The 10,626-nt window shown below is 45.7% G+C and overlaps 1 protein-coding gene across 4 annotated transcripts in view; it reads right to left on the bottom strand.

The window, feature by feature from the left end:
* Positions 1-322: 322 nt before the first annotated feature.
* The window catches only part of NACC2 (NACC family member 2), a 134,882-nt gene continuing 124,578 nt past the window's right edge, over positions 323-10,626 (bottom strand). For all 4 annotated transcript variants that reach the window (XM_029062460.2, XM_029062461.2, XM_007672621.3 and 1 more), the window contains one exon: positions 323-7,795. In XM_029062460.2, the coding sequence (XP_028918293.1) occupies positions 7,293-7,795 (503 nt within the window). In that variant the 3' untranslated portion in view covers positions 323-7,292. The remainder of the gene's footprint in view (positions 7,796-10,626) is intronic.

Raw genomic sequence — 10,626 nt, 5'->3', positions numbered from 1 at the left:
AACAATTAAGCACTTACTATGCACTTACTATGTGCCAGGCAGTATACTAAGGGCTGGGGTAGATAGTAGCTAATCAGATTGCACACAGTCCATGTCCCACATGGGACTCACCATCTTAATCCCCATTTTACAGATGAGGTAACGGTGGAATTAAGTGACTTGCCTTAGGTCACATAGCAGATGAGTGGCAGAGCCAGAATTAGAACCCAAGTACCTCTGACTCCCAGGCCTTTGCTCTATCCACTGGGTCATGCTACTTGGAAGTTATACCACCTCACAAGCTCAAGAAATTAAATAAACATGTCAAGCAGCCACGGCCAAGAAAGCTTTAATTTGAGTTTACTTTATTATTTGTAAATGTGAATTTTACAAAGCGTTTTACAATTAATGATCACATCATTTTTAATGGATTTTTCATCATATGAAAACAGCTATGAGCACACTTCAAACTCTTGGGGGTTTGTAGGTTTTTTGTTGTTTTTCTTTTCTAGTTACTGATATAGTGTGTCAGCCATGGCTATAAAATAACAGTCTTAACTATACAGAGTAACAGCACATAAATACTAGTGAATAATACACAAAAACAAAATCCAAAACATTTTTAAAAAGCTAGCAACTTTTGTGGCTGAAACATAACTCAGTGGTACTGTGAAATCTTTCTAACAGCACAGGAGCAATTTTTCTCATCTTTTTTTTTTTTTTAACAGTCATGAATTACAGTACTACTTAATACCCTAAACAGACTCTTTAAAAACAACCTTATACTTTAATGTCTCTTATTTCCAAACATTCTGTCCAAAGGATTAATGTTCTATTTGAATCAAGTGCCATCCAAATGTTCAAGTCAAAAATATTTATACATTTATACTTAGTTTTTTTTTCTTTTGTCTGCTAAAAATAGTATTGCAAGTTTTGGCTTTTTTTGACATAAAAACCACAATCATGTGCAAAATGCTAACAATGGAAGAGATTGATCAGAAACACGGCAAGCTTTTCCAATTTGAGTGCTTGAGACTTAAAGTTCTTCTCTTTTTCTTTTTTTGATTAAAAAATAAACTAACCAAAAAAAGCACTTTTTTACTTTTAGAAACATCTTGTAACAAGCCCCAAATATCTCTGGTATGGTGATCTACACACCACGAGCTTGCTTCCTGACATCAGGATGAATTTATACAGCAGGAACATTTTGAAACAGTAGTTAAAGCCCAAGACAGCTATGAACTCTCAATTTCGTGTTTAGAATTTACTGCCAGCAGACCTATGCAGGGGCTGTCTCTAGTTTCAGTTGGTTAATGGGCCATGGACCCTTCTCACTTGCAGCAAGATATTTCCATAAAAATAAGCAATCTGAACAAAAGCTTAGCAGTAAAATGACTGGGGAGATCCGTTCGTCCCTTACAGAAAGCATGTCTAGAATGTCATGGTCCCGTAGACATGTGTTACAAAGAGGGCGCAGTTCCAGTGTGGGGGCTGTCTGAGGAAGGCAGGATTAGATGACACCGCTGCTTGACCCTGAATTTCTCCATCATGGGTTGATGGACTCCCTCCCCCAGGCCAGACGGGTATGACCAACTAATCGGCACAGAGCCAAGAGACCCCAGTGCCTGGTTGAAACTCCTATGGGGAGGGAGATAGGGGAGATCTAAGGATCGTTCCCAGAAACTCCCGCTAGTCACAAGTCAGATCACTACTCACTAACAGTTAAGACACCTCGAAAGAGGATCCTGGATGCAGGACACATCCCCAGTTCCCAACCTCCACCCTCCCCTCCAGAGGGGGCCCGGGCCCACACCCGGGGTCTCTTTCCCAGTGTAAGACATTCCTCCCAGAGAAGGTCCCCCCCGAAGAAAAATGAAAAACAAAACACAGCTAAGTTGTTATGGCACGGCAAGCCAGGTTCTTTATCCTTTATTCCATTCCAGGCTTTCAGAATCGAAACATTTGGAGATGATCAGTGGAACACACCGTTGGAAAGGGTGGCGAGGCCCACGTTTGTATTGAGCGTGCTTCAAGACCACACGTATACATGAGCCTCAAAGAGCTGTCTTCCTTCAGAGCCCAGAAGTCTCAACGAGGACGTCTCAGACACACACCATCACAGGCTCATTCAATAAAATAAAACTCCAACAACCCCCTTTGCTCACCCGTGCTGTCTCAGACTCCGTGGCAGTCAAGGGGATGGTGGGGAGGGGGAGGGTCACTGAAACGTTTCCAGGTGAGATTAGCAACAGTTAAGAAAACTACAGAGATTTCAAGTACAGAGCTACCCAACGCACCTTGGGTCTTGACACACAGTCAGCGACATTTCTTTTATTCTTAGTCGTTCGTGCCTCTCACTAGTGGAGCGGGCCTTCGTCGGTCGTCTTCTACAGTCCTCGGTTAAACTGGAATCACACAGTATCCGACACGCGATGGATGGAAAGAAAAGCATCCCGATGCCACGATCATAAAGCACATCCAGAATCGGAACCAGGGTTCTGGGCTTTTGCCATTTTGGCACCCGGAGGAAGGTTTAGTTCTACACTACGGCAGCTGCGTGTAACTTCAGCTCACACTCTGTTCAGTTTTCTTTTTTTTTTTGAAAAGGTGCTTGATATAATTTAGATATATTATATAATATATATTTATATGCATATTGCTAATAGTCAAGCATAAGAATAAAGGTGCAGACATGTCATAAATACTGAGATCTTTGCTCTACCGCATCTAGATGAATGCAATTTCACACTAACATGACAAAGCAGCCCCAAATTTCAATCATTAATAGTGTCGTAAACAAAGAAGGAGAGGGGGGACATGGTCTGATTTTCTGGATCTGTTTTCCTTGGGAAAAATGGATCAAAAAACTCTAAGGCACTCAGGAAAGCCCCATTAAAACGCCAAGGACTGCTTCATGTTCACTTTACATTCAGTATCTTAAGGGATTCATTGTTTTCCTTAAAGGATACAATCATCATCCATATACATTTTCAAACATATCATTAATCCTCCACACACAGGAAACATTAGTGCAAAATGCTCCCCCCTTTCCCGAGAGAAAAGGAAAAGCTCAGGACCATTCACATTTTTTTTTTAAAGTTTTACCTACAGATCTTGCCTTCCTAACCCAAAAACACCAACAAAAAAAGTAAAAACAAAATAAAACAAGAATAAAACCACAAAGAACACAATCCCCTCCCCCCCGCCCCCAGACGCATAAACACCCCAGGAAAGTTGTGCTAAGTATAAAAATAGATCTATTTTCACCTCGTGCAACCAGACCAGCCCTTCAGATGCCCCAGCCCCTCTCACTCAGATGAAGACCATGGGCCTGGGTCCCTGTTGCCCCAGAGGTGTGGATCTGGGCCCGCTCCGATCCAAGGCCAACTCGGAACTCCCGGTTCCAGCTCGTTGGCCCAAATTGGGTGGAGGAGGGAGAGGGTGGGAAATCTTTTAGTTTGGAGGAGCAGCTGGACCATTTTCACGTGATAAAGATTCTGCTCACTACAGGGCATCCCCTCCATCCTCTGTCTACCATCCTCCCTCGGGGCAGTGAGGAAAGCCATGGTAAGTTCAGATTCACCAGCCCGCTGGATCCTGGTCACCCGGGGGGGGGAACCAAAAGAGCTGGAGGTCTGCTTTGGCCATCCCGGTGGGCTGCAGCCGGGCCCACATCCACCCATGCTAGCTCCCAACCACACCCAAAGGTGCTCTACGATCTCCACACCCAGCTCTCGGTGAGGGGAGGAGAGGGGAGGAGGAGATGGGTCCCAATCCAGTGTCAAAAAGCATGGGGCCTCATGGGTTTCCCTGTGGGAACGCAGCCCCAAATCATGACGACTGACCTCACAACTGCCTTGTGCCTCATCTCTCTTCTGCTGCTATGGCTCTGGCCAGGTCAGGTGTTCATTAGTACGTTATCTGTGTTTCTTAGGCCAAAAACCCCCAAACGAATGACCCCTTCCTAAAAGTACAGCAGTGAGGTGACCGATTCATCGGTCTGAATGGCCAGCTTCGACACCTCGTCATTAGCCTCAACACATCTTAACCACACACCAAGTCTCAATCTCCATCCCTCGTCCTGTGCCCCAGGTACTGCAGTATCCTCTTCCCCGGGAGGCCTTCTCGACCCTCTTTTCCCCTAGGGTAGATGATGGAATCCTGACCCCTCAAGGGTAGGCCGACAAGGGTGGCCACAGCAACACTATCATGCCAACACTTGGTTTATTAGGATTTTAGCTTTTCCTTCAACATCCTACCCAAGAAGGGGGCAGTGGAAAGAATTCTGTTTATAGGCAAGGCGGGGGGTGGACGGGGGGGGGCGGATGGAAAATTTGTTTAAAATGAAAATAAAATATTTTGACAAGGTCGGGAAAGATCTGCTTTTCTGTTGGCTAAATCCTTGTGGGGGTGTTTATCTTTTGCTTGTGGGTCTGTAAGGGGATCTGACAGGAGGGGCCCTTAGGTGGGTGGTGATGCCAGTCTTGGTTCTTGAGCCAATTTGAGGAAATGACATCAGCGGGAAAGAGCAGGGAGAGGGTAAGAGGTCACCAGCCCATGAACAGTGGAGTCCCAGCTCTGCAGAACTGAACTCGAGGCTGCGAGGCAAAACAGCCTCTTGACTGAAATCCTGTCGACCTCAACGCTGTTCAAAATGGAGAAGGATGGGGGAGGGCTGCATGGGTGGGAGTTTCCTTGGATTTAAAAAAAAATTACTAATATTTTTTAAGCAAGGGCCAAGAGGAATGAGTTTGGAGAGTGGGAGGGGAAAAGAAGTCAGTAATTCTAACGATGATGCCAACATTTCTTTCCAGTATAGGGGGACAAAATGGAGACAGTTTGGAAATCAAACACATTCCCCATCCCAATGTGTTGAGAATTCAGAAACTTGAAAAACAAAATGGGGGCTTTTTTTTTTTACATGACCCTTTTAGGGCACTCTTCATCATCTAATTTACCATCACTAATTTTGAAAGCACAAAATTAAAATGAGCCTCAAGTTGGCCTTTCCCGACACCTTCTCAGTCGCTCCCCTTCCAATGGCTATGCTTTGAACTTTAAAGCATTCCAAACTCTACAGTATTAAGCACCCTTTTCACACCAGCAAGCACCTGGCATTTCCCTTTTTTAACATACACCACAATCTTCCTGTTATTCACTTCAAAATTCCTGGACTGGCTTCCACCAGGCTACTTCAACTCGCCATCCCTTCCTCAATTAGTAGTACAACAGAATATAAAATAGAGTAAAATTTTTCAAATAAAAGTCTTAAGTAAAGCACACAATGGAGAAATACAATTTCTATAGTGCACATCAGACAGGCTTCTCTAAACCATCCAAAATTCCCCGATAGGGCTGTCTTTGAGGGAAAGGCTTACTGTCACTTTTTGGAAGGTTTGGCTTCAATGGGCTATTGTCCTCTCCGAACGAGATTCTCAATCCAGCTCTACACTCCCCAGTCCCTGACTTCGGCTGACTCTCGACCTCTGTCCCTTTGGGCACAGGTCCCTATCCGCATCCCAGTCTGCCCTGAACTCAAGGATCTCACCCCAAGACGTGCCGCTCTGGGCTTGCTGCTGCACCACTATGCTGATTGCCTGAGGGCACCAATGGAACAGATGCCAATGGCGGGAGCCCCATCGGAAACCAGGCAGCAGTAGAAGACACCCCACCCATACGCCTCTCATCCAACTTTCTCCCTCTCTTCCTTTCATGTGCTCCCATCACAGCCCTCTAAGACTGTGCTGCTAGAGTGGTGCTAGTGGCCAGAGAAACCAGGGATCTTGGTTTTGGCCAAACCACACAACAGCTGAGATTTCAGGAATATCTTTTTCGACCAATGTGAGGCGAGATTTCCGTTCTCCCAAATGTCTCAAATTGGGAAATGGGGTGGGTTGTCTCGGGTGGGGGACAACGGAGGGAAAGGAAGAGAAACGAGATCCAGACAACTGCCCCCTTCCCCAAGAATGACCGGCACAGTCTGACCAGCAAGACTGTGCTTGGTTTGCAATGATTTGGTTCACTGGGGTGAAGGATGGGAAGAAGAAGAATTCCTCCCCTTTAAAGCTCCTTCAGAGACCCAAAGCTTATGGCACAGTCAAGAAAAATTCTGTAAATGGAGAAAGAGAGAGAGAGAGGGGGAGAGAAAGAGAGAAAGAGAGGGGAAGAAAGAGTGAGACAGAATGGGACAGAGAAAAAGGAATGAACTGGGGTTTCACTTTCACTCACTCGTTAGCAGGAAGAAAGAGGAACGTCATCTGAGCCTGTTCCAGTTAGAACTGGAGAAACAGCCCACCTCAGAGTTTAGCCACTTCCCTCCAAGCCTGCTGTTCAAGTTAATCTCTAGGTGGGGCAAAGGCTGGGCATTCATTACAGCTGATTTCTGCTTTGTAACATGACTGACAGAAAAGCTGCTCTGCTCTCAGCATCGCCACTTTCCCTCGGAAGATGAGGCGGGAAGCTTGCCCCTGACCAAAGGGGAAAAGAGATGGGGGCTGGAGAGGGCTGAAACGGGGAGAGAAGGGCATGCCAGTATCTTAGAAGTCATCACGGCAATGGGGGATTTCACCAAGGCAGCTCTGACGGTTCCCCTCTCCACGAAGATGGGCGGCAGGAACTGCGGCGGGAGCAGTTTGACAAGAAAGAAAACCCAAAGCATGCTTGGAGAAGGCTCCCTAGAGCCCCTTCCCCACCTCTACAGTGGCACTGCATCCAACCGCCCTCAAGCTCAAAACTCAGGGGCCCTAAAGGGTTGAATCGCCTCTAACAGCCGCGGAACAGCCAGTGTCAGGAACACCACTGAAATGATACTTTTCTCTCAAGTGACGTAAAACTTTCTGCTGAGGAAGTAGTTAACAATGGTTACTTTTGATCTGAAGAGGACATGGTGATGGACAAGGCCAGGGAGAAAGAGAGACAGAATCACTACTCCTCTCTCTCGCCCTGCTTTTTAAAAGGAGAAAAAAAAAAGCTACAAGTTTTAAGACTAACCTCAGGAATATCAAAAAGGAGCCCAGTAACTTTTTCTTTATAGGTCGCCGTTGACCTAATCATTTACAGTATAACGAATGCGATTATTTCCTTCATAAATTTTTAAATACAAGCAGAATAAAAATCACATTTTTTTCAGGCAACAGTAGCAGTTCAGTAGGTAAGTGGATTGATCACATTTTTTTGTATTAGTAATGCATGCAAGCAGCTTTAGTATTTAGATCCCTTATAAGTCACAACGTGTTCTCGTTCTCTCTCGCTCTCTCTCTCTCGCTCTCTCTCTCTCGCTCTCTTTCTCTCTCTCTTCTTTTCTTTAAAGATCCTTACAAAGTCCCTCCGTAAGTACCGTCTTGTCTCCTCACCGGTGTTTCTGGCCTGCTCGTGTTGGCCGAACCTTGTTCGAAAGGCTGTGGAGGGCTTTGGGTATCCGAGGGCAGGGGCTCGGGGCCGGCGACCTCCTGGATGACGGTGCCGCCGGCCCCCTCCACCTCCTCGCTCTGTTCAAACGGCGGGTTGGCCCCGTTGCTCAGGTCTACATTGACTGCGTTAGTTCTCAGAGCCACAATGGTGCCGGCGTCGCTCCTCCGCTCTGCATAGATGCGCTGCTCAAAGACCTGAGCAGTGGTGGGCTGAAATTCGGGATCCAGGGGGACGTTGGTCGTGGTGGCGCCCATGACGGTGCGGTACATTTCCATGCCCTCCGGGAGCATGGACTTGATCTTAGGGAGCCAGCGCTTGCGGACCCTTCGGGCGTTGGTGCACATGTCGGCGGCGATGACATTCATCTCGCTCTCCTTAAAGCTCGGGGCAAAATTCTGGCAATATACTGCAAAGACAGGGAAGACGTTTAGGCCCAGAGTTTGGGACTGTGCTGCTGGAAGCCAAAATCCAAATCCTCGCCTCTCTCCCCATCCCCTGCTTTTATTTTATGGTACTTAAGCGCTCACTATGTACCAGGCACCGCTCTAAGCACTGGGGTAGATACCAGGTAATCAGACTGGACACAGTCTATGTCCCACATGGGATTCACATTCTTAATCCCCACTTTACAGATGAGGTAACTGAGGCACAGAGAAGTTAAGTGACTTGCCCAAGGTCATACAGCGGACAAGTGGAGGAGGCAGAATTAGAACCCTGGTCTTTCTGAATCCCAGGCCCCTGCTCTCTCTCTACTAGGCTATGCTTCTTCCCTCCTCCCCTCCCACTAATGACACAAACACTGTAGGGTTGGTGTGGTCTAATTCCGGCATCCGACAGAGTTCAGATCAGAACTCCACCCTGCCAATTTAGGATAGGGTAATAATCTGCTCCTGGGCAGTTTGGGGATTGCCCATATCCCTGCTCCTTCTCCTGCCTCCTGCAGCCTCGCAGTGGGGAGCTATTTCACTGTTCATCGGGACCTCCACCAGGGGCAAGGGGGAAGGGAAAGGAGTAGTAGGAGGGGAAGGAGAAGGCAAAAGGCAAATCAGCCGGAGTTGTTTCTGTTTAGCACTTCTTAAGAAGGTCAGGCTGGAGGGATGTTGAGGCTATTATGCTGAAAGCAAATTTGAGGATTTTCTGGGGATTCAATTCCTCAGTCATGGACTTCTCCCCCATTAATGCTGTGCTAATTGTTGGTTGTCCTAATGACAGGAAAGGGGGTGGAGGTGGGGGGTGGGAGGTGCTTAAAAAGCACCATCTGCTCCAATGACTTATCCCTAATTCACAAGTCCTCCCAGAAAAATGATTTACACTGGTTGATAACTGGCCTTATGTACAAGTGGGGACAAAGAGGAGGAGGAGGAGAGGGGGCATAAAAAGAGAGGTTACCGCTAACATCTCTCCCAGAGCTTGGGCAATGAGCTTGAGACTTCACCCTTCATTCACCCCTTCCCTCAGCTTCACAGCACTTAACATAACCATAACTTATTTATGTTAATATCTATCTCCCCACCTCTAGACTGGCTGCTTGGGATAGGGAACGTGTCTACAAATTCTCCTGTATTGTTCTTTCCTAAGTGCTTAGTACAATGCTCTGCACACAGTAAGCACTCAATAAATTCGATTGATTTCAGTGTAATGTATCTAGACAGTGGAATGAAGAACCATCATCGACCTTGTTAGTGTTCTAATTCAGGATGAGCTCCGATCCCTCCGAAAGGGCAAATTACCTGGTTAGAAAAATTAGTCAACTTCCTCACCCCTTCACCCTATCTCCCAGTGGATTCAATTCCCATCCCAGAAGAGGTAGTAGTTGCCAAGTTACTATTGGAACATATGGCTTCAAAAATCAGTTGATGGAGGCCAAGCAGCCTGCTAAATGGCAAAATTGAAGGGCCTTTCAATCAATCAATCAATGAATGGCATTTATTGAGAGCTTACTATGTGCAGAACACTGTACTAATCACTTGGGAGAATACAGCAGAATTAGCAGACACCTTCTCTGCCCATAATAAGGTTACAGTCATTACTCGAAAGCATTATTTAGGGAAATACTGACCATTGGTGGTACAGGCTGAGCTATGGCAACCAGAAGCTGAGAATCAAGACATGGATCCAATGTGCATCAGCCAATTTATTCTGCCTTAAAAAGGGGGGGGGGGGGGGAGGGGAAAAAGCCGTCTACCAAGCACAGCTCATTTTTGGATTGTGTATCGTCCAGGAATAAGAGAGTAAAGACGACCAAGCAGATGGCAAGAACTGAAAATAACCTCCAAATGTAAATATGGGGTTTGTTCAAAAAGGAAAATTAAATCTATTTCACATATTAAAATAGTTTCACAGCTGAAATCATCGAGCTTGGAAATTCACCAAAAGAGTTAACACCTAGAGACCTTGCTTCTGAAACTGCTCTTTTTATCATTTTCTCTTTTTTACTTTTCTGCAAATTAATGCTTAGCACACACCCCAGAAAAGTCACATTTGAGATAATGGAATTGGTAATGGCTGACCTTTCAATAGCTTTCGATGCAGGACCGCTAGCCTTTCGACCAAAGCCTGCGCATTTTATATCCCCCTTGAGGATTTTCTCCAAGGGACTGGCTACTAAAAAGTTCTTAACAGGGAAAACCAAAAGAAGGGAAGTAGAAAATAATAGCCTACCGAACGCTTACATTTGAACTAAAAAGTCAGAATAATAACATCTTGTATTTGCTGAATGCTTTCATTTTTCCAAAGCACCTTCCATAAATGATCTTATTAGAGGCTCACAACATCCCTGTAATCAATCAACCAATAGTATTTATTGAGTGTTTACCATATGCAGAGCACTGTACTAAGTGCTTGGGAGAGTACAGTACACTGAATTAGCGGACATGTTCCCTGCCCATAATGAACTTACAGTCTAGAGGACTATAGGTGTCTGTACGGTAGGCATTACTATCCCCAGCTTTCAAGGGAGAAAACTAGAAGCCTGACAGGTTAAATCTGCACACAGTAATCACCCAGTGAATACAACTGATTAAGTGACTTGTCCACGGTCACAAAGCATATCACAGCAGAAATGAGGATTTATAATAAGAATCCTTTATGAAAACTAAGGCCAAATCGATGTCATCCAAGTACAGACACACCATCCATCCAGCCCAAGTTTCTCTCTTCAAAAATAGTGGCATCAAAGGTGCTTCAAAGGGCAGTGTGATGGTTGCTGTTTTTACCTCCTCAAGGAAAGAGAAACTC

The sequence above is a fragment of the Ornithorhynchus anatinus genome, chromosome 4 (genome assembly GCF_004115215.2).
Source record: "Ornithorhynchus anatinus isolate Pmale09 chromosome 4, mOrnAna1.pri.v4, whole genome shotgun sequence".
NCBI lineage: Eukaryota > Metazoa > Chordata > Mammalia > Monotremata > Ornithorhynchidae > Ornithorhynchus > Ornithorhynchus anatinus.
The sequence above is the reverse complement of the archived record's forward strand: the minus strand, read 5'-3'. Positions and strand labels throughout refer to the sequence as shown.